Source organism: Falco naumanni, chromosome 8 (genome assembly GCF_017639655.2).
Source record: "Falco naumanni isolate bFalNau1 chromosome 8, bFalNau1.pat, whole genome shotgun sequence".
In the NCBI taxonomy this organism is placed as follows: Eukaryota; Metazoa; Chordata; class Aves; order Falconiformes; family Falconidae; genus Falco; species Falco naumanni.
This window is the reverse complement of record NC_054061.1, coordinates 6,285,157-6,309,697: the sequence shown is the minus strand read 5'-3', so window position 1 is coordinate 6,309,697 and position 24,541 is coordinate 6,285,157. Positions and strand designations below refer to the sequence as shown.

The following is a 24,541-nucleotide window of genomic DNA, read 5'->3' as shown; positions in this document are numbered from 1 at the left end:
CGTAAAGCCTTGTTTTTGAAGTAAACTCTCCTACAGCCTCTTTATCCAGTTTTGACTTTGTTTAAACGGACAGAGCGTTTGTTTAAACGGACGCTCTGAAACTGCAAGAACCGGTAAGACGCAGCAGAACAACCTGAGCCTTAGCGACAGGCTGACTGAAAGTGTGTGTTGGGATGAAGGGAACCATCTCTCCAGAACAGCAATGCAGAACTCTTCTCAGCTCACACAAATGTATAAAGTCACACCATGTATGTTTAATACACTAGCAAAATATTTATTTTATAATGATAAAACAGAAGTGAAGGATTTCTTTTTGGTGTGCACCAGTAATTGTAGTAAAAGAATAAGGGGATTAATGGACTCTTTATACATTTCAATGACAAAAATTCATAAAGGTTAGCATCAAATTCAACTGTTCTCCATTTACAAGCATAAAACTTACCATAATACCCCCGAACACATATATAAAGAATTATAGTTTTTAAATCTATAAAAAGTAAAAAATATACAGTCAGAAGATCTAACTCTTATTCAAATCTTTAATATAAAATTGTAAACATTTATTTACACAAAGGAAATGTGTATAACAAAATTTTGAGCACCCTTTTCAATTGAATCGTGGTTTTTGGAAGGCAGTGGATGTTGCACAGTGACACTCTCACCTTTCCTACCTAACCAAAACCGCAGTTTATAAATAAAGCCATGGACGGCTGGCCAGGTACAGTTCAGGGGAGATACATCTTATTGCTCTGAAGCTGCAGCAAATGGAAAGCCCAAGTGCATATATAACAGCTACACGTTAAAGGGCACAAAGGCAAAGCCCAGCCCTACCCATGCACCTATGTACACCTAAACCGTATTTTCATTTCCATTGAACTGTTTCAACTTTGTTACAGGGATACCATATTTTCAACAGCCTGATTGCATCACGTGGACAAGGACCAAAACCAGAAGCGAGGGCTGTTTCTTCTACCAAGTTAAATGCTGTTTGGATCCTGTTCACATATGAAGACCAATGGGCATCATAAGCCAGTTTGCCTAGAATCACACTTAATTTTACTTCAACAGTACCATGCAAAGGCCCTGTCATCAAATCTAGATACCTTCCTGAACAAACCCTCTGGTCAAGCAGGGCAATATCCACCTCAGCTTCCAGAAACAGTGGAGGAAAGAGTACATCTGCTTTTTCCTGGACACGTATCTGGATTGCCTTTTTGGTAGTAATAATGCAAACAGCAGATGTTCTTTTCCTCCAATTAAGAAATCACAACTGGATGGATTGTGTTTTGATTTACTCAGAACAAAGCCCGTGTGCAAAACCTACTGCAAAAAGTAGCAGATTTCACCACAACCTAAACAGGGAAGAAAGGAAAGCTGAATCCTTCTACCCTGTTATTCTCTCAAGTGTTTGTAGGGGGAGAAAAAACTAGTGACACTGAAGGATGTCACTTGAAATTATGAGGTCCCAAGCACCCCCAACAGGAAGGGAAGGCACACTGGTGCAAAGTTAACCCTTAAAAATAAAAATACAGCAACACTCCTCCCCCTGCCATAGCTAGTTTATATCTATACTTTTCTAATGACACTTACCTTGGACCAGTTTTTGGTTTAACTTACTAGTAAACCAAACTCACTGGCTCTTTTCTTAGATTGCCAGTACAAGGAAAGTTAGCATTGGTTATTTGCATCTCAACTACTTATTCTAGAAAATATCAGAAGTGTCAACAACCAAAGTCACTAACACCTTCCTCTTCCCATCCAAAGATAAATCTTTATGGGTTTTTTTTTTTCAAAAGCTCTACAAGGGATCAAATCTGCTTCAGTGAAGTTTTATCCACTATTCAATGGTGGGATCCACTGATCAACACATATCTTTCACCAACAGTTCAACATGATACAGTATCAAATCTGTTCAACAGAGCGTAATTCATCCACACTAGGTAAGTGTGCTGGACAAACAATGTTCCATGCATATTTGGAAAGGGTTAAAGTATTAGTGTTAAAAAGCAGTTTTAAAAAGTGCAAATTGTCTCATAAAGGAGCTGCAGATACAGTAAAATATTTTCCTTCTTTGAAATCAATGTTAACTTTCACTTCCCTTCACCCACTCTGGAAAAAAACCCTCTCTCGCTCATCTCTGCAGTGCAGAAAACTCCTGAAGAAGCCAGTCTGAGTTAAAGGAAATTGCTTTTAAATCACAATGCTGGGTTTCGTTAGAAAATTTAAAGTTTTCCAAAAAAGTGGATTTAGAAAGGGAAGAGGTATTTGTGCATTTAAAAAAAAAAGCTTTCAACTTTATTTTCATTTTAAAATAAAGGTTAAGGCAAGGTGGTTTGTTGGTGGATAAGGGATTTTTTTTTTGGTAGACAGTAAAGACTTTGGAACACTGACTGTTCCCATCCTGGTTTTTGTCCTTTCTGGGACTGACCTCAACATATGGATAAGAGGTCTCCTTGGGCTGAGCTGAGGAACCAGCATCTGCTTCAAGGGATATTAAAGAAGTAAATCCACCAGTCTATAGAAAGATTATCGAACTTGTAACCCAATATTAAAAAAAAAAAAAAAAAAAAAAGTATTTAAAGGGGGAGACTTCCATATTGGAGCAACCCTGATGTAAGTATTCTCCCGGCTGCCTGTGCTATTATTGCTGATAAGGACTTTCCACTTCTCAGCCAAATTCTTGTTTTCTCATTTTTATCCTGAAGTGACAAAGTCTTGTGCTCAGTGTGTCATTGCTAACTTTGGGGAATGAACTGATCACAAAAGTTAGTTTTACTTTTTACAACAAAGAAAACTAGATGAGCTGTCATGAAGCAAAGCCTTCATTTAAATACAACTACCTTTGGAAATAAGTTATGAAGAAACAGGTGCAAAGTAAATGGCTTTACAATTCATGTTAAACCTACTATAGTTTAAAAGTTCTCCTGTAAGAAATTCCCCCTTTAAACACAGCAAGGTATAAGCCAAGCACTGTGCCTCTCTACAACAGAGTGCAAACTGCAGCTTAGAAGACTACAATCTATTAAGATGACTACTGCCTAGACTAACTGGCCAGGTTTTAATACTTTCTTTCATCTATTACCAGCATCTAGAAATATTTACTGTGAAATATCATTTGCTTATTGAGAGTACAGGCACATGCTTCAGCAATGGGGAAAAGAAACAATTCAAAACATTTTGCAAGCATACTCAGGTGCATACAGCCTCTTCTCAAATAAAGTCAGGTTCCAGCTATGAACAAATAATTATTGCAAGTAACAGCTGCAAGAGACTAAGCCCTAAACACAATTTGTGCAACTATTTGCTTTCTTTCTGCACTATTTTTGTGGAATTCTGTTTTATTTTTAAATAATTAAAAAAAATTAATTTTAGAACACTGCAAGTGAGATTTCTGAAAGGCTGGTTAGGACACGCACAGTATTTTTTGACCTGTTCAAGTGTGCGACTCCATAGAGACACCAAGATAAAGCACACTACTCCTGCAGACCTGCTTGGTGTGCCATTACCATGTATCAACACCCATTGAGAAGCAGTTCCAGTCCCTTTCCCAACCATTTACCTCTAATGCCTGCAAGTCTCCTCAATGCCACAGGTTTTTTGGTCCAAGTGTTGTTTCTATTTCATGAAATAATTAAAAAAGTAGAATCCCCCACCCCCGGGCCCCATTTTAATGAGTTCCTAACAACTCATCCAAATCATTCATCCACTCCTCTGAAGTCCTGTTTTTCAGCAAAGAGTCTATCAGATCTGTGTCACCAGTTAAGTTCTGAAGTCCATTATTGCCCGACTGGCCACTGTAGGCAAAAGGCAGCTCTTGACTGGTTGTCCTCACAGGGTACCCTTGACTACAGTGCAGATTACCTCTGTTGGGCATTTGCTGATTTGGATTCTGGTTGAAAGCGTTCAGGTCTGGAACAGTCTGGTTCATGCCAGGCAAGACTTGCTGTGAGGGTACCTGCTGCGGCGTCGGTGGGTTTGTCCGCTGCTGTGCGCCTAAAGATGACGACAACATCTGCCCAGAGACTGCAGCGTTCATGGAGGTCATCGGTCTGCTGGTGCTTAGGCTTACCTGAGGCATTCCTTGGGCAAACTGTTGGTTGGCCATCTTTAGGTGAGTTTGCTGCATGTGGAAGGAGGAGCTGGCAGTAAATGGTCCTAAGCCACTGTTTGCTTGCGTCTGGTTGTTAATATTAGGGATACCTTGGTGTTGCCAGGATGGATTTTGAGCCCCCATAGCAGCTGGTACTCTTGCCATCTGTGGCTTAGATAAGGTTGGATTCAGTGCACCTTTATTGTGCTGCTGAGAAATACTGGAGTTTGCTAAGGTATTCTGCCCATACCCAGCAGCAACAGCAGCACCCTGGCCCAAGCTGCCTTGTCTCTGCATCGGTGGCTGTCCATTGGCACTTTGAGTTGCATGCTGGGGAACCATCTGTGTCATACCAGACGCCAAGTTGTATAATCCCCCTCGCTGAATGTTTTGCATATTGGCATACTGAGTCACCCCCCGATCCTGCTGACTGGAACCTGACTGGAGTGGAGGAACAGAAGCGTGTCCAGGTCCCATCTGAATCATGTTCTGGGTCTGAGGAAACATCCGTGGACTACTGGAGCTGGACTGTCCTAAATTACTGACCCCAGGCATGGCTGAAGATGACCCTGAAATACAAATAGATATTTTGTACATTAAATACCCTGGTTCAACCAGAGCCAAGCTAGGCTTGTAAACACTATAATCCAGAATGGAGGTGCAGCTGCATTTTTATAGACCAGCCTATGCAACCAACACACAGGCAGCAGTATTTTAATTAAAGTGTCAGTTGTTGCTCCAGTTAGTACCTCCACCTTGATCTCAAACACAGATATGCCAACGTCCTAAAAGATCTGAATACCACTTCTAAGAGTTTGGCATCACTGGTTAAAAAAAAACAATTAGACTTTAAAGGCAGGAATCCAATATTTCTTTGAACAAAGGTACGCACATACTTTGAAGTGCATGCACAATTTGCTAGACTGTTAAAAAATACCACTTACTGCACACACACATTGTCAGTTATTCCATGCATACACTGCATATCTTTTATGGTACAACTGTAGGGTTTCTAGTCCTGTGTTTTCCCAATTTCAGAAATTTCTTCTATTTTGTATAGTTTTCAGAAATTTTTGGTCAAGTATCTTGGATTTCCACAATGAAATATTTGCTATGTTAATATGCAACTCTGATAAACATGCAAGATTTGCAGAAATATGTCTTCTCAGCAAAAAGTTTCTTCCTGTAGAAGAGTCCCCTACTTAAAGCAAAAAAAATAGAAAAGCACTTTGAAGTGTAATGCATATAATCCCCTCTACTTCTTACAGTCGACCATGGGAAACCTACCTACACTAGTACTTTCTCTACTTCCAAATCAAAAAGCAAGCTGCAGATTTTTTTTCGTATTTTAAGATAACTGAGGAATATTGGCTCTCCATTATTATTAATTTGATTTTTTAACTCAAATATAATTCAAACTATATTGAATTAATTATCAACAAAGCACACCATAAAAAAAAAATAATGTTGGAGGGGTTGGACGTGTGGGGGAACAGTCTTACTAGACCACCACAGTGAAGAGGTAGCACACATACCAGGAATTAAGATGCAAAAAATAGTTACAATCATCATAACAAGGAAAGAATTGGTTTAACACTACTGATGCTCACTATAGCAAAACATACTCTAACTACTACACTACTGTATTTCTTTAGAAAAGTAGCAGGAGAAAAAAAAAGTTTCAGTGCAGTATCTGAAGGAAGCTACTGATCACACTTAACACACAATTGTGTGTTAACACACAATCCTTTTGTATTGGTATCAAGTTTTTTCAGTTAAGTAACAAAACCCAGCCATAGCTCTACTAGACACTGCATAGTCACGAACACTGTCAGAATGAGGGTATCATACTTCTGTTTGCATATTTCCCCTCTCCCTGTGAGAACATAAGAGACTAAGGATACAATGTGAAGGGAATAAGCACTTTTTTGTACTCTAGGTTTACGAAAAAAGACAAGCGGCTTCTTGATGCCCTGTTAAGTAAGGATTTTTCAGGTAAGGAGATGAGTTTTTACTGTTCTCTAGTTCTTCCATATTCATGAAGCTATTTCAGCTTAACGGTTACAACATCTTTTATTTATCAGCATTAAAACACTAAAGACATACCAAGCTGCTTCACCTACCAAAAAAACCATGTAGGACACTAACATGTAATGAAGAGAAATCAAATTGCATTCCCTTCTAAGGACAGCAGGGATAAGAATATTGGAGAATTTTAAATTCATCCTAGCAGATGAAAGACATAATACATCACTTATTTTTCTTTAATGAGGGCCTGTGATAGATGCAAGCAGTAGTGATGTTAGGCATCAGGAAATAAAGAATCCTAATATATGAAGAAGTTAAGGAGAATTTCCAAGCTGTAAAGGGAAATGGTATTATAAAAAGGCCTTCAGAACAATGAAGGTACTTCAGACTTTTATCCATTTCCAAAGCAATATTAAAGATCACAAGTTTAAGTTGTCCCACATACCTGGGACAGGGGAAGCTGTTAATTTGCAACTGAATCAGAGTACAGGTCTAAAAGTTTTAAGGCGCAGTGAAATGGACAGATGTTGTAATAAATTAATTAAAAGCTATCCAGTCCAGGAAGTTTGAAGACACCTTATTTGCTGCTCCTGATATTTTTTCAGCCATTATTTCAATTGCCATGTTTACTTACCTGTGAACTGTCCAACCTGTTGCTGGTATGGATTCTGTGGTTGATCCTGATATTGAGGAGGTGGTCGAGTCAGATGCCGCTGCAGTTGCTGCTCTTGCTGCTGCCGCTGTTTCTCCTAAGGAAGTTCCAATGCGAGACAATTATAAAGCAAGTCAAGCTTTTTCCAAGGGTGACTATCATGGATAAAACAAGCTATCTGCATACTTTTATGCGGAGCTGGTAATCAAATGGGTTTCTGCTACCTTAAAGTCACTTCAGACCTTTGCTCTCAAGGTTCAAACATAGACAATTTATTCTGGTAAGTGACAAGACCAGGAACTCAGAGACAGCAGGACAACAGAAGTTACTGCAATGCACGTCTGAAGCCTTTAAAAAACTGAAAATCAGGGATATTAGTCCTTTAATCAGACATCCTTAGCAATACTCTGAAGACACTAACAGCTACAAAAAGAGCAAAAGTGAGTGTGTATAAAAAAATTCACACATACTTTTTTGCTCTTTACCCCCAGATCAACTTAGTTTAGATCTCTCTTTAGGAATTAAATAGAAGTACAAGTCATAAATATCAGCAATGTTACACAGAAAAGTAAATACTGAATATGTAGATTTTTTTTAGCCCTTGTTTTCAAAAATGAAAAAATAAACACAAACCCAAATTCTTACATACTACAGGTTTTCCTAGATTATGGAAAACTGCAGAACTAAGTTTATAACAGAAGCTATACAAGTTTTGTAATCATGGTTCAACACCATTTTCTGAACAATGCAGCAATCAATCAAAACAAATCCTACTAATGATTGAAAATAACCTTGCCTCTCCAAAGGAGCAGTCAACCCCTACCACTTTATGATAAAATCATTTGAAAAATAAAACGAGCATATTTTCTATTAAGAAACTTTTGGGGACTATGAAATTTAAAGCCTTGAGGGAAATGTCGAGTGTATGTACATGCATGCACCAATAGTGCGTTCAGAGATCCTGGCAGTGCAAACAGCCAACAGGCTGCTTTTACAATATGAAACATACCAAGCACATTATTTCTGGCTCTTCTTCCACAGGTATCTTCAGCCAGACTGCAATTCTAAGATAACTAAGTTGTGATACAATGCACAACTACCTACTTATCTGAAAAGTTACGCAGCACAGAAGGGGACAGAAATTCCCTTCTAAGAGTACTGGGGTAAAGACACAAGCAGTAAGTCTTTAAAGGAGAGACTAATAGGCAGATACATGTTACTACCATCCTTTTGAAATGTCTACAACTAAGAATTTGTTGAGACATGCAGAGGAATGAAGAGGGCAGGCTGCTTGACAGAAAGGACCTGCTGCTTGTAGGACCAGTCAAACCTGAAAGAGGCTGACCACAGAAGCCAAGAAGAGATGCCATAGTTCTGAGAGAAACCAAAAGCTCCAGAATCCAGCTCAGAAAAAGGAAAAAGAAAACAAAACAAAAAAAGAAAAAAAAACAAAAAAATTAAGAATACCAAATGTAAAGACAGCTTTAGAGTTGCAGGGTTTAAAGGTTATGAAGGTTCACACAAGGAGCCTGTTTCCCTGCAAGAGGCTAAAGCAGCTTTCTGCAGTCTGATGGATAGTAGTTAAATTCTTTTGGCAAGATAAGATGCAAGTGAGATGCAGATTTTTCCCCAAATAACAAAGTGAAAGATGTTTTAAGATTCGAAACATGAACTGGTGTGGATATCACAAGGAAGAATGGCAGAAGGCACAATGAGCTTAGAGAGTCCCTTTCTCATTGCTTCCAGATTTTTAAAGCTGTAACAGAACACATCAATGGTAACCCAACTTTATCTTTTATTTTTGCTCTGATTCCATTTGCCTTTCTTCTTCCACAAAGAATTACGCCATTGTGGGTATGATACATTCTCCCCATGTAGGTATTGTCTTGTATTTTCACACTACTCAATTCTACCTATTCTTTTCATTCACCACAATGCCTTGTAACAACAGGAAAAATAAGTCTCAGCAATCAAGTGCCACATGTTTGGGTTGCTTTTATAAAAACACAAAACCACTATTATACTTATGATAGCAAAGTGCCTTGTAGTTTACATTCCCATTCCCTATTTTGTAATGTGATAACTGTTCGATAAAATCTCAAATGCTGTTTCATCCACCAAAGCAAATCAGTGCAAAGAAAAAGACTGCTGGCCCCTCACCTGCTCAGCCAGAAGATGTTGCTGTCTCTGTTCCATTAGGAATTGCTGCTTCTGTTGCTCCATAAGCAAGTGCTTTTGTTGCTGCTCTCTCTGCTTCTGCTGGTCCATCAGCATTTGGTGTTGCTTCATCACTGCTGCTTGCTGCTGATTGCTGAGATAAGGTGAGTTGCTGTGGTTACCTGCCATGGAGACGTTTGGAGCCTGGGCACCCACGCCAGGGCCCGGAACAGAAACAGGAACACGAGGAACATTAGGAGAAGGGTTTTGATCCTGCAGAATATACAAAAAGTGACATGAGTTACAGGAAGAGGCTAGCCCTCCAGAATTGAGAAATTTTGTCATTACATCAAAAGCACTTTGATGGTGATGACCACAATTTGTATTATTTTTATCATTTTACAGGATAAGGAAGAGAGACTTTATAAACAAAGTCTACAGAGGGAGGTGGAATCACTAACACAACTCAGAAAAACAGAAATCGGCAATTGTTCCTTATTCATGCGTTTACACTATTTAATAAAAATTAGATCAGTTCCTTTTATTTTGCCATCATTATGCAACAGTTTCTTTACCTGTGAAGCTTCTAACAGAAAAGGTAAAGTGTGATACAGTTTCCAGTTCAGCTAATTAAAGACAGACAAAACCCCATCTGTAAAGTGCCAGACACAGAAGTGACAGTTCAGAGTTAAGGTCAGAAGCTCCACACCGTTCAGGAATAGAGGCTTTAACTTCAGTCTCCAAGTGCTTCCCAAAGTCCAGCTCAAACAGGTGAGTATAGTTCTGTGTGCTTCTGCTCAGCCAGAGGAGCAGCACCAGTTACAAATGGCACTTCAAACACACCAGCTTCAGCTTACTTTGGTAGCAGCTTTTCAAACACTACACCTTACATTTTCATTATACAAAACATTTATTTAAATCCTGCTTCTTCTGTCAACATTTAATTCAGCAAGTGTTCACGCCACACCTCCTAAAGTTGCTTTTTATAGTATCAGAGTATTTACTATTTGCAGGTGAAGGGGAAGAAGGCTATGACTGATCAAAATGGGTCTTCTCATTCTTACAGCAATCCAACCATTTCCATATTCCACAGAGGAAAGTCCTACTACAGATTATCCTTTTGTTACTTATTTTTCATAAGCCTGCTTTTTTTTTTTTTTTATATCAGAACCTGTGATAAGCAAAACTAACATGGAAAGATCATCATTCCAGATGTGATAGGGTCCTCTTTGCACAGACAAATCTATCTGAAATTTGACAATTTGTATAATTTTTAAGCACAGCTCAGTCTCATTTCTAATTACACAAACAAATACTACTTTCAAGTTTCGAATTCAGCTAATGTGTTCTGCTGCTGGTTCTCATTCTCTGCCATTCCATAAGAAATCATGAGCCAAATATAGGTAATGCTGTGCTAAGTGGTTCTACATGCAAGCTTTTAAGAAATTCTCCACAAGTGTCATCATTATTTCTGTTAATTTAGTGCAAGTGTGACAGTGCAGATGCAAGGTCACCCTCTTGTTTTTCAGTGAGGGGGAGATGTGACATACACAATCATCTCTATCCTTTCTCCTTCTTCCTTCAAAATGTTGTTAGTTTCTTTAAAAACTGGCAGAAGTAACAGATTAAAAATTTTTTGTGCCTTACGAAGCACACATTCATCTCAGATTTTTATTTGGACATCAGTGTGGTCTTTATGACGGACTGACCAGAGCTTTTTTTGTTTTGTTGAGAGAACATACAACTAGAGTTGGATCTCCAGCAACTTTTGCTACAAGGGCTTTAATCCTTATACAAAGACCTTTTTTTTTTTTTTACAACAAGCCCTCTAATATGTGCATCACGGGCACATGTTATAGAATCCCAACAAGTCTATACCTCCATCCAGTACATAAATTTTCACCTGCAGCATACCTGTAGTATCAGTTATATATAAGGCAAAGCAGCACCATCTGGAATTTTCCTTTACAGGAAACCCTAAGGCATATTGCTTCAAGCAGACAAATACTACTATTATTCATTCTTAAAGACATATTTCTCTCCAATCTCATGCTTCCCCAATCCCCAGAGGCTTAACCAATAACAAATTCTTAGATCTGAAAAGGCCCAAGGAACACTCAAGACATCAGGAATGCAGCCCCTACTCCCATCTCTCTTCAAAAAAGTAGCAATCAAAGGCACGTCTTTTTATAGTAAGCCAATTCTGACACAAGCAGGGACTAAAAACAAGGTAAAGAAATCAAAGCTTCTTTGAGAACACTGTTTAACACTACAGTTTTATATGAGTTATTTTAGGCAAAAGTTTACAAAGCATCTATTTATCTTTGTAAGCAGAAGCTTCTATGAAGTGTGACATAATCTGGTGCCCACAAAGTATATTAAGCTGGAAATCACACATTACCACATGACCTAGAACCAAGTATTGAAAACTGCCCCCAGTGGAAAACAGAGTTCTTGATTCCTGTCTCAGCTTATTGCATAAGAGCATTTTCTTCTTTAAAATCATGCGGCAACTACTTTTAAACAATACCAAGTAAATTGTACTCCAGGCTTACCTATCCAGCACCTTCCTGCAAAACCTTGAATCTGCTGCTAAACAAAAGTAACAAAACCCAGAACATTCACCTGACTGTGCGGTAGCCGGTAGGCGATGTTTCCAGACTTGGGTTTCAACAGGATCATCCCATTTTGGTCATCACTCACATGAGACAGCGGTGGCTGCTGGCGCTGTTGTATGTATGCCAACATGGGAGTCTTGTTTTGACCAGGTACTGTAACCCCCTGTTCACATTCTGCTTTGTAATGTGAAAGAGGTTTGGTGTTCCCATAGTCTAGCATAGAGCCTTGACTATTCACAGGGTTCTGGTTCAAACTGTTTTGCTGATGACCCAAAATGTTCACATGGTAATTGCCTCCAGCTCTCGGTGAGCTTTTATTTCCCATGTTAGGCATCATGAGTTTCTGATTGTTGAAGTCTGGCTGGTAAACTGATGGGCTGGTGGGATTTTCCATGGTATATGGGCCAGCCAGTGGACTATGAGAAGGCCCAGACTGTTGCCACGTAGACATCTGATTTGTTTGGTGGACTTGTGAAGCTTGTTGCTGGTTCTGCAACATCTGGTCTCTCTTCTGCTTCGCAGCAATCTGCTGAAGTTGATGAGCAGAAGACATTTCTTTGGCACTTCCTGCACCCTTCCCAGGTAACAACACACTGGGGAGAGGCCTCTGGACGTTCTGAGAGTGGTTTGATGCCTGCATCATGGGCTGATTAGGATTTTCAGTCATTGACTGACTGGAAGGCTGAAACATAGCCTGAGAACTACCAACTGCTGGAGAAGCAGCACTTACAGGTACAGAAGCAGCACCAATAAATGCCGGACCTGAAGAAGTAGATCTAACCTGGGGAGATCCCATCTGTTCTTGTTCAAAGGGTGCTGGGGAAAACTCAGTCTTTATGTTAATATCTTGTGGCAATGGAGTCTGTGCAGCTGAATTTGAAGAATCTACATCTTTTTTCTCTTCAAAGTCTTCGTTAAAGAGATCCTTCATGTCTTCATCAGGCACTGATCTATTAAGCTCCTCAATAAGTTCTTTCCATTCTTGCTCATTAAGATTAAGATCAGGCATCAAGTTATTCTGAGATATAGATCCCCCTGCTCCAGCAATCATACACGGAAGATCATCTACGGGCTCCTGCTTCAGTTCTTTGTTCAAACTCAGAGGAAATGAGTCATCAGCATCACCACCTCCATTCATGTGCAGGCTGGAATCTGGAAGACACTTCTTGCTGATGCCATCTAACCCCATTGAATGTTTTCCATTAAGTTGTAAAGTATCTCCGCTGCCAGATTTCTTGTCAAGATGATGGAGCGGAGACACAGGGGGCATTCCATTGGACGAACCACTCACTCCACCAAGACCATCATCACGACGTAGTTTCTTGGACACAGAAAACACATCACCATAGCCATTCTGCTGGTCTCCGTTCTGAGGGGAAGCAGCACTATCAAGCTTTCTTTTCACAGTCTCATGGAGCTGCTGAAAGAAAAGGAAAGTTTTAGTTATTTAGTTTTACTTTTCATAGATCAGGAATTTTACTTCTTACCAAAACATTGTCTAGCTCTGCATAAAACATTTTAGGAAAAAAACATTAAATCTTTGCTCTGATAATATTTGTTTTACAAGTCAACACATGAGATTACTTCCTTACTACCATCTCTTTGGGTAAACTTCCAAAATTACGTACTATCAGAGCCCCCTCCTTCAAACAAAACCAAAACCTGCCATATACTTTCACAACAACAAGAAGTTGAGAAATAGCTGGGAACTGGAATATATTATGATGTTTCCTACTCAAAATAAAAAAAAAAATATTCAAAGAATGTTATGATTCAAATTTTAGATGAGAACAAAGCCCTGTATTTTTTTTGGCCCATGTAACATGGCATAGTTGTTCTATAAGATTGCTTTAGAAAGCCGTCTCACATTTAAATATTTAAAGAAAAAGAGAACCACTTCCCTTGTGATTATAGTTTTTAGAGAAGAACTATATATACATGTAAATTTTGTGCACAATTATCTCTTTGGTTTTTCGCTAAGTTTTTCCACTAAGCGACCCCTGTTTCACACTTATGTAAAATGCAATTCAGAGTTCAGTCAATTCCATCACAGCAGAGTAAGTTTGTTCCTTTTCTCCTTTCTCCTGGAGCACTTGCCAGCTGCTCCTCTTTGCACTATGATCACCAGAGCCCCAACCAGCTCAACAGTTGGCTTCTCATAGCTAGTGAATGCACATATTATTTTACTTGTAGTGCCACCTAGAAGCAACCAGAGGGTACAGCAACGGTTTTAAAACCAGAGCTTGAGAGCCTTTGTTCAACTTCTCTTTCCTGGCAGCACTCTTTGAAATACAAAAGTTCTTTCCATTGACCTCAAAAACATCTGAAAACAGAATTCATGCACACATCAAAGATGACTATAAGCTTTTCCTTCCTTCAGGTGCATTCTGTAAAAGAAGTTGTGCTTTGCTTGTGCTGGAAAGCTACACCAATGCAGACAAACCTGTAGGGCAGAGACACTGTTTGAACGGAGTAGTCTGCTTGAAGAGGGAAAGCTCCCATCAGCTCCCCTGACCTGTACGAGATGCCTTTGTACATCTCAGCAGGACACACGAGGAGAATCCCCACAAAAAGCCACCCCTCAGAAGTGTGGTTCACTGAATGACAGTCCTTTCAGATGGTAGAAAAGCAGCTCATTAAACAAACTTCAAGACAAGTATGCTTATTTTAATATTACTTCCAGTCTCCACAACAGAGTCCACTAACCCTTGGGGAAAACTGTCTCATCAAAGAACAAACAGGGGAAACCTCAAGATCTCAGCACTTGAGCAAGAGGTTGTATGTAGAGCCAGCATAAATTATGAGAAGAATTTTGCAGCACTTGCCTGGGCAACAGCATTCTTTGATTTAAGGACAGAAGGACCGGTTCACAGTTAATTGGTGTAATTTTTTTTTAACAGTCTACAGTTAGCTGATCTTCAGAACCACACACACTACTTGTTTAATACTTGCATAGGTAGCAGCAAAGTCCTTTTATCTGAGGGACAGACTACAGCTTCCCAGGAGACTGTGACCTTCTACATGGTTCATGGAAGTTGCAGCAGAGTAGCAACATCAACAGAAGCCCTCGCAGGATGAGGTGAGGTACACATTTGGAGAGGAGGCTGTAGGTCTAAGCTTGGAGTAGCAGATCTAGACTGAATATTTCAAATACTGGCTTGAAAGAATAATGGATATCTACTTCTTTGTAAAAAGGCAAAACAACAGAAAGCAAGGAAGCCTCAACTCAATCACAACATTTGTCTTTCAGCAAGTTTCTCATTGTTTACTTAATACTCCAACTGGGAAAACCAAAGCTCAAGGTGGATGACTAACTTGCCCAAGGTCATATGATGAGTCAATCACTCAAAGTTTAGGAATGGATCCTCCTTAATTCTAAATCATTAGGAAAAAACACACTCCCTGAAAACTGACATACAAGTAACAACTTAGTTTTGTACACTGAACATATTTTTCTCATAGTTGAAGCAAATTTCTATATTAAAACAGAATATATGCCCACTGGGGTCACTGCCGTAATTATAATTCATATAGACAACTCAAGACAGCTAGGATTTTGGTAGCATTAGAGCTATAACTGCACACAGCCTTTTACAGGCTGCAAAACCCACCTGGGTTGCTAGACAAATATCCTAGAAGTCAATCTGTCCCAAGGTCTTTGCTACTGTACTACACTGTTTGCAATATATGTAGCTAACCAGTCTAAGATTAAATCATCCATGCCTATAAACTACAGTTATGCTAGTCCAGAAATAGATACAGAGCCCTAATATCCATCACAGGCTCTGTCAGAAAGAATACATAGGAGCTTTCATATCTATATGGGTTTTAACAGCCATAATGCTCAGATATCTGATTCTTGGTGACATCTTGACTTCAGTTGCTCTAGACAAAATCCTTCTTTCATCTAGAACTATATTCCTTTGTCCAGAAAAAGGAGACTGGATGAAAAATAACTTTAATGACTTCATTAATGAAGTAAAATTTGGGAGTGACTGCTTCCAGCCTTGCTTCAGCTCAGCTAAACCTAAAATTATTTGAAAGATATCCTACCTGTACATGACAGCCAATAGACACGTAGATAGGAAGAAAATCTGCTTATCTTCTATTGTATCAGAAAAGATTGAGCTCAGTTCATGACCAGGACACTTAACTTCTGAGTTTTAGAAGCTATTTACCAACTGCACTTGCATCCTAGCTCAGTTTTAACATTAAAAAGTCAAAAGCGTACTTGGATATTATGGCAGTATGTCTATACTGAGATTTACGCTACTATAGTTAGTACCTACAATACAGCCAGCTAACCGGCTTAAAATTAACCTAGTAACAGTGTTCCATTTTCTACCTCCTTTCCTCTCTAAACAAGACAATGCTATAGAAATTTGTGGAAGACAGAAGTTACAGGTTCTTTCTCCTCTGCCATTAGAAATATATCCTGATACCTTCTATTTACTTGTGTTTAATTTTGAGTAACAGAACCTGAAATTCTCACACCAAATACATTCATGTAAGTACTCTGCAAATAATGCAACTTTCTCTTGTGAAATTCCTTTCTTATATGCATTTCTTACATACTATCTCAGTTCTTGGTTTCCTAACGGAGAAAGAAATATTAGATTCAGTTCTCCCCCAACTTGTCTATGTCTATCCAAGTAATTATTGGGGGGGGGCGGGGGGTAGGGCGCAGGGGATAACACAAAGCATGTGAGATACAAGTCAGACTGCAAGCTATCTACATATCAAGCTGTTCCAACAGAGTTCTCAGGGCAAGAAAAACCTGTTCTCCTCTGCCAAAACTAAAAAAAATCTCCACCACTAAACATGACAAAGTAAAGCATAACTCACTACTCACCAAGAAAATCCCTTTAGCTTTAATTTTATTGTCCGCTATCATTCTGTAAGGCACAGTGGCCCTCTGGTATGCCGACTATGGTTTCCTCAGCAGAATCAATCAATTTTATTTATAACACAAGACAATCCTTTCCACTGTCACAAGATAGGATACAGAAATGTATTCCCACATTTTCTCAGCCTACTCAGCTTCCTAACAAAAGATGAACCTCCAAGACCTCTGCTATTTAGGCCTAAAAGTATTAAACCTCCAAAAGCATTTAGCTAAAGTATTTAAAACAATACAGGAACAGTGCAAAGAAAGGGATGTAAGCAGGCCTCAGTCCTTCAGCCCAAGACGGGACATACCATTTCTCAAAGAGACACTCCTCCACATCTATCATCAGAGCTGCATTTTATTCACATGAGCAAAACAGACAGTCCTCAACACAATAATAAATACACTTACTTAGCAGGAGCACACATGCAAGCCAGGCCATAACTGTGGATTCCTCATGTGAGGAACAAAAACTGATAAAACCCAGGTGTCATCCATCACAACAAAAGAGTCTGTCCAACACAAGCAGCCTCTGACCATGTAATTCACAGGACATACACACTACACTTGACTACGACCGGACCACAATGGCAGAGGTGGATGCATGCCGAGCCAAATAACGAGGCTTCCATCAGAAAACAGGCAGCACACAAACAATTTTAATAAATTCTATTCAATCTCTGTCTTAAACCCACCAGTAACACCACAATGATGCTCAGCCATATTGTGGTCTTATTGCAGGGGTGAGTTGGCAGACTTCATAAAAGCTGTCCACTAACTACCACGGAAGCCCAACAAAAAGGAATTTGAAAAGCCTTAAAACTTTATTTACAGCTTTGCTGTTAGCACTGACAGAGTTCACAACTTCAGAGCCCAGTGCAGTGCTCTCTTACTGCCTCGGTGGGAAAGAGGCACGAGTCACTGGTCAAAATAGTGGAACAAAGTCGTTCTGGTTTTTTTGTTGCTCTTTTATGTTGTGTTTTTGGGGCCTGGTTTGTTGGGATTTTGGGGTTTTTTTAAGAGAAAAAGATTATTCCAGAAAGCAAAACATCAGTGTGAAACACTCAATACCTGAAACTAGTTTTAGATAATAATCTGAAACCAATGACATTTCAGTGCATTTGAACTTAACAAGCACAAAAGTTTAGTTCATATTGTCTGCTTGAAAGCAAGAAATCATTCACAATGTAGAATTTTTAAACTGAGGACAGCCAACTAAACTACTTTTGTCAAAATCCAGTAATCTCTTATGAGTCCTGTAACTGGAGACAGTAATTATACATACATTAAAAAACAGAAACCGTATGCAAGTTGCATTTTTTCTGAAAAAATACCTAGTGAATATGGTAGAAATTAAACTTTTAAAAAATCTGGTTCTTAAACTGTGCCTTTTAGTCTCCATATAATGTTCTTGTTTAGTCTTTTAAAGCATCTGTTACAGAGATTAAAATATTCTTACAGGATTCAACAGAGCTTTACATTTTTTTATTTTATTTGGAGTAAGTTTATCATTTCAGTCTCAGAATTGTGTCTTAAGTTATGAAACATAATAAAAATCTAGTTCCAACATGCCTCCTAGTTAGATACCAGCATTCTCACCTAGAAGGGAAAACCAAAACAGAATATATCTGTTTTTCTGCCATGGAAGTGGTAATATTGTAGCACATATAAGCTCCCATGAACCAGAGCATACAGTAAGTACAGATTCTCCTCTCCTGCCTTGCCAAGGACAGAAGCAACAAAGATGAAGACCTTTTAAGCTGGAACAACAATGCAAGTATCAGAAATTGTAGCACATGATTTTTTTGACAGAAAACCTAACATTTTGACTACACAACATAGTAAGAACTCCCCATTACTATGCATCTACCCACAGCTTCCAAAGTTGCACTCCCCTGCAAGGAAAGCATTTTATTACCCAATGTGTTCCTGCATTCCACTGCGTTGTCAGAACCAAACTGCTGGACTAATTTTAATTTTGACTTTTACTTTCATTCCAGAAGACTTTTGTATTTGGGTGGCTGCCTGCTGGAGTGAAGAAGGGCTGTGGATATGCATGTCTATAAATATCCTAAGCCTGCATTAGTCACAGGGGGCAGCTTCGGCTACGGGAATTGTTCTGCTGAATCAAAAAAAAAACTTTCTGTGCCTTCAGCTGCAACGCCGGATCCTCCACCTCACTTGAACTTAAACAGCAGCAGCAGATCAGTCACTCCCAGATCCTTACAATTTAGGAAGCATCACAGCATATCTAACTAATCTAGTAAGGGAAATGTTTCAAACATACAACAATACATCACATAGAATTAAAAGGAGACAAAGAAAAACCTGTTGGAGTTGTTGAGCAACAAACTATCAGACTTGTCAGCAAAAACAATGGTGGCAAGACTACAGTGCACATACTGGTTATGTATAAATAATGTGGAAATAATTTGCTATTTTTGTGGTAAAACATAATTTCACAATTTAACACCCTTATACCACAGCTTACACTTTAAAAATTAGGTCTTCTGAATTGTTAAGTGTACCAGCCTGAGCTTCATTAGTGGAATGCTATTAATGGTTGCCAGTACAATCCAGGCAATCTATTGCCTTTACGTTTTCTTTAGGTCTTTTCAACCAATAAACATTACGTTGCCCTCCTTACACTTAAATTTCTTTTTAAACTTTTTCCTTGGTGCTTTTGTTTAAATCAGAATTTTCCTATTATTAATGTAAAAACTTCTATCACTACCAAATAAATGCTGGTCTGTTTTTCAGCTTTAATACAAAGCATTACCAAGACAGGCCACTGACTAGACCTTCTCTGCCCATTCCAGAAATGTTGTTTGTGGTTTTGAGGCAGTCCTAGACAAAGCAAGCCATCTACACAACAACTGGTCTGGGGAGGGGGTTAATGACATTCAACCAACCAGTAAGAAACAGGGAGCAGGTCTCCTTCCAAGAAACCACATCATAAAACAAGGAGTGGAGATGAAAATCCAGATCTTGCCATTCTCCTCATTCACATGTCAATGAAACACTTTCTGTTCAGCTCAGTGATACACTACATTATGGTCTGTCAGAGAAATACAAGGGAGCCAACATTTCTACTGCAAAGAATTTAAACAGCATTATCAAAACGAACTTTCTCAAAACAAAACCTGTCAAAGAGGAAAAAATGTTCTAGTGACCAAGTCCTGTATCTTCCCAACTTCCCTGTTTCTCAAAAATCGAAGATTAACACAACAGACAATACATTATCCAAACATAAAGCATCTTCCAGTTCGAATGTAGTCTTAATAATGTCATCTTAAACAACAGAAATGTGAAGTAAATGTCAACACTTGAATCTCCCATTAGATTATGGTCTCAAACTTTAAAAAGCAAGCAAACTAATGTTTTTCATCTTTTTCCTGAAATGAAGGACAGGCCTACATGGTGCACAAATCATCCAAGGTATTTCTGTACCAATACCGTATTCTTTTGGTTTCTGTGGCTCAAATTTTAAAGCTGCTTAGCAAGAAAACAAAGGAAGAAGGTACCCTTTACTTCTGCTTGTAAGCAAGACCCACCCAACTTCAGGATCTACTTCAGGATCTAACATAGAAAAAAGACTAACAGAAGAGAAAATCTGATTTTGGCCATGTGAAAAGTCATACAAGACATTAAGGAGGAAGCAGCGGTGCTATCCTGTTCCCTGTAATTCTGAATTTGCAGAAGATGCTCTTAAGTATAGCATCTGGGAGTGCTCACATTGTCCACTGTCCACACTTGTGGCAGTGTAGATTCACATCCTTCTACTACAAGCCCTTGAATGCTAAATCATAAACCTTTTACCTTTACATGAGTTGTTTTCTCTTTCAAAGATACATTTCAAAATAAATGCTTCATTAACTTTCAACACAAACTACCAGTTTCCAAGAGAAGATTCACATGTAGCTTCATGGAAACCTCTGGATCGTAACAGCAGTGGTAGCTGATACAATGCATGTTTCTCTGATCTAACAGCATTCTTTTGAAAGGAATGTGTCCAGGATATTTTAAAACAAGGTAATTTTGGTGTTCATCCAAACATTATTGAATATTGTAAACCAAACCCACATCCTTCCCATACAAGGCACATGCCTGCTCTTGATAACAGCTACACGATTGCTAGAGGTAAAATACCAGCCTAGAGAGGTACCTTTTACACCAAAGAAATTCAGATTTTAGCAGCAGAGGTTTGTTGTTGTTTTTCAAAACTTGAATTACTAAGCAAACCAACTTTATACCCTAGTAACGAGGTGATGAATCAGCAGCTGCAATTAAGCTTACAGTCATGTATCCTAGGAAGGAAACAGCAGGCCAGCACGAGGAGGAGTCATTCATACACTTAAAACCCTCTTCTGTTGTGTAAATTGGCCACTGGCAGCAGCTTCCTGTACAAGAAGGGCTTCCCCAGATGTGCAGTGTATTTCAGAACCTCACTGCTGTTGAGAGTCGTCATTATAATGGACGCTAATTAGGTCAAATCCACATCCAAAGCAATTTAAAAGAAACACCACCAATGAATTAAAGACATCTTTCTTTTAGAAGATCAATATGAAGGCCTGTGGTGGCAGTTTAAACAACAGGATTTGACATGCTAAAGAGCTCTGTGTGTAACAAAAATACGCATTATTAATGGATAGAGTCCTATACGCAAAAGACCTTAGAGCACAGACAGGAAATAAGTAGAAATCCCACCAAGTCTTTAGATAACAAAATACAAGTTGATTCAGAACAAAAATGACTCCAAGTTTACATTCAAGATCAGTCTACTGAACAGCTACCTGGAAAGCTTTACAGAATCACTGTCAGGAATGCACAAGGTTTCCTCTCTTCCTCAAGTACCCTTTTTTAACAACCATCTGAAGTGCTCTAACTGTGTCACTACTGTCTTACTCTTCTGAAAAGTCTGCAAGCCCTAGATTCTTATATGTGTATTAGCAAGAACAGAAACAATTCAGCTGAATAACATTTTCAGTTCATCTCGTAAATACTACAAACTGCACACATACTGCCTAGTGCTAGTTACATCGAGAGATGACACTGATGCACCCCCTATTTCAATATTTTACTTCATGTTCAGTTACACCCATCCGCACAATAAGCTCTAACTTTATTCTATTTTAAAAACTGTAACTAAATGAAGTCCAAGAAGAGAATCACATCTTCCTTCCCTTCTGATCTGGTCAAACACACAGACCACCTTAAAAATATGATTTAATCTACACACTAACCTAGAAGTGTCTCAGGTTAATCCAGGATCCCCTTTTAAAGACAGTACAGTACTGTATCATTTTCATGCAGGCCACCATTTAGAAAGACCTGGTTTTAAGGAAGAAAGGTATTAAGACAGGCAGCCTTTAAGAGGTTATCCTACTAACCTACATTACTGACACATTAGTACACAGCAGTGTTATTTAAAGGGCTCAGAATAAGTTAAGCAATAGCTATCTTGATATACAAACAGAACTGTATGAATATACCCTAACAACCAGAAATGCTAGAGAAGCCAGAGAAACATTAAGATTTTGAGCTAAGCCAGTTTTTAATGGGTGGAGTGGGATTCCCATAGTGTTCACACCCACTGGAGTGAGTGGCAAATAAGCAGCTGCCTTTCCACTGAAATTCTTTCCAATACGTACCAGAATTAATGGACACTTAATGTGTCTTAAAAATTCCCCCTCAGTAATAATTATATCGTTATCAAGTAACACCACTAAGCCCCTACAGCCTAAATTAAAGACATAAGCAAGCAAACAAAAAATCCAAAGCCACCACAGCATTAACTTCTGACAGTTTCTGCAGGGATATTTTAGATGAATTAGCCAAAAACACAATTCACGGAGCGCTGCTCTAAATGACTGTAACCATCACAGGCGGCCACCCCCTGTTCCCACCTCAGCAGGCCGCAGTTTTTATGTACTTTTCCAGCGCGCAAAAGCGACGGGAGAAAATAAAACAGTCCTTATCAGCTGCGAATTTGTAACTGAGCAGGCAAGAGCGCTCCGCAAATCGACGCCAACCCCGGCCCCCCTCCCCGCCCCAAGCCCTCCCTCCACCCGGTGCCAGCTCCGGAGAGGTCACGGTGCCAGCCGGGCACAACCGCGCCGGCCGCCGGCTCCCCCCGGGCCCCGCCGCTTACCGCGATCAGCGTGCTGCTGCGGCCGTGCTGCTCGCCGCTCGCCGCCTCGGCGTCCAGGCCGTTGGCTCCGGTCCTGTCGGCGCTCCCCGCGACGGCGGCGGCCGGCGGAGGGGGCGCGGGCGGCGGCGGCGCCGGGGGCGGCTGCCGGTGCTTGCTGGCCCGCTTGGCCTTGGCCTGCAGGCAGCGCTGGTGCAGGGCGAAGGTTTGCTGGCGCTCCAGCTCCAGGCGCTCCGGGGACACGGCCTGGTAGCGGGACTCGCAGGCGCTGTGGTGCCGCCGGCAGAGCTCGATGCGCCGGCGGAGCCGTTCCATCACCGCGCTGTGCCGCGGCACCACGAACTCCGCCATGGGGCAGGGGGGCAGCACCATGGACCGGAGAGCGAGGGGGGCGGCCGCCGACCGTTCACCGGCTCCTCACGCCGGCCCCCGCCATGGCGGGGGCTCCCCCCCTCGGGCCTTCCCCGGCCTCCGCCGCTCCTCCCCCGCCCGCGGGCCTTACCTGGGCTCCCCGCCGAGCTCTCCCCCTCCCCGGTTCCTCCCCCCGGCCCGGCCCGGCGCCCGCTCCGCTCCCCCCGCCCCACTTCCTCCTTCTCCCCCGAGGCCGGTGCCGCTTCGCTCTCCCCCCTCCCTCAGCCCTGCCCGGCGGCCGTTGCCCACCACCCCCGGGGCCCGGCAGGAGCCCGCTCCGCTCCCCCCCCGGCGCGGTGCGGCCTGGCGGCCGCCGCTCTCAAGCGCGGGCCGGCCCGAACCCCCGACTCCCCATTGTTATCCGCGCCGCCGCCATCTTGAAATTGTTTTTCCCCTCAAGAGCCGAGTTGAGACTAAGTGGGCGGAGCTTCCTGGGTGGTGGTCTACGTCACGTCGCGTATAGCGTCACGAGCCCTGAGGGACATCTCTCCGAGCCAATAGAAAGGCGCGAAACCGCAAAGGCAGCAGCTGAGGCGTGGGCGGGGAGGGCGGCTCTCCGGCGGCAGCCTTCGGTGCGTTTAAAAGGCACGGGCAGAGGGGGCGGGGCAGCGGCGCAGCCATTCAGGCGCGCCGGAAGGCGGAGCCAAGGGTGATTGACAGGAAGGGGTGAGCAGCGGCAGCCCGGGCCGGGCTCACCTCAGCGGCCGGCAGGGTCCCGGGCAGCGCTAGGGGCAGCTGTCGGGTCCGAGGGCGACCTTACCGGGCGGCGGCGGGCGGGGACGGCCTGTATCGAAGGGGGAAGTGACTCATGGCCTCGCGGGGGCGGGACGCTGTCGCCTCCTCTTCCTCACGTGCCGAAGCTGATTCCCAGGCCGACCCGCTCCGTTCACTGCCAGCCAGCCACCAGCCATGAAGACCTAGGTGGTTTTGCTAATTATACCAAGAAAGCTGAATGGTTTTATGTCTTTTTATTGATTAGGTTTTTTTACATACTTTTCTGAGTTACACTTACATGTACCTTTTGGAAATGGACAGGTCTTTTCTGCAAATGAGGTTACATCCTTGTTCAGCAACACTGGGGGGGGGGGGGGGGGGGAAGGAACAAAAACCACACAAACCACAAAGAACCCACAACTTTTTGAAACCATGAGGTAACAGTAGCAGTAACTGTGGAACAGTTATAGATGGAGAGAGTAACCACAGCCTAAAGCAGACCACTTCTTTTGAGGAAGGAGTAAAGAAAGAGCAAGAGAGGAACCATGGAAATGCACATCCACCAGCAGCGAGCACCTTGCAAGGCTCTCCTCGGGCCCAGGGGTCAGCCTCCATCCAGACACTTGGCACACTGCACAGGTCACAGCCTCACGCTGCCGTAATTCCGTTAGCCCAGCAGAGAAAGGCTCAATCACACCCAGCACTGCTGCATCCTCAGCAACTCCCTTTATCAAGCACCAGCTCCAGCAGAAAAACTCCTTGCAGCATTTCTGCTGCCCTGTGTTTCAGACCCTGCCTGCACCTACTCGCTGAGGATTTTGTTTTGATTCACCCT

General features: G+C 41.3%; 1 protein-coding gene across 2 annotated transcripts; it reads right to left on the bottom strand.

Annotated features, from left to right (window-relative positions):
* Window positions 1–249: 249 nt before the first annotated feature.
* On the bottom strand, window positions 250–23,147 carry MAML1 (mastermind like transcriptional coactivator 1). Of its 2 annotated transcripts, none has more exons than XM_040603764.1 (5): window positions 22,585–23,147; window positions 11,553–12,965; window positions 8,931–9,200; window positions 6,753–6,867; window positions 250–4,659 (listed from the first exon to the last, which is right to left on the bottom strand). In XM_040603764.1, the coding sequence occupies exons 1-5, from the start codon at window positions 22,951–22,953 to the stop codon at window positions 3,668–3,670; spliced, it is 3,159 nt and encodes a 1,052-aa protein (XP_040459698.1). In that variant the 5' UTR covers window positions 22,954–23,147; the 3' UTR covers window positions 250–3,667. The 2 variants fall into 2 exon arrangements, with proteins under 2 accessions (XP_040459698.1, XP_040459699.1); XM_040603765.1 differs by having other exon boundaries at window positions 11,553–12,962; window positions 22,585–23,104.
* Between the last annotated feature and the right edge of the window lie 1,394 nt (window positions 23,148–24,541).

What these genes read in the sequence shown, in the direction of transcription:
- MAML1 (XM_040603764.1), bottom strand. Translation starts at nt 22,953, where the DNA reads ATGGTGCTGCCCCCCTGCCCCATGGCGGAGTTCGTGGTGCCGCGGCAC. An exon ending in GCAGCAGCACGCTGATCGCG is followed by an intron (nt 12,966 to 22,584) that starts GTAAGCGGCGGG and finishes CTTTTCTTTCAG; the next exon opens with CAGCTCCATGAGACTGTGAA. An exon ending in ACAGGTTGGACAGTTCACAG is followed by an intron (nt 4,660 to 6,752) that starts GTAAGTAAACAT and finishes TTTGTATTTCAG; the next exon opens with GGTCATCTTCAGCCATGCCT.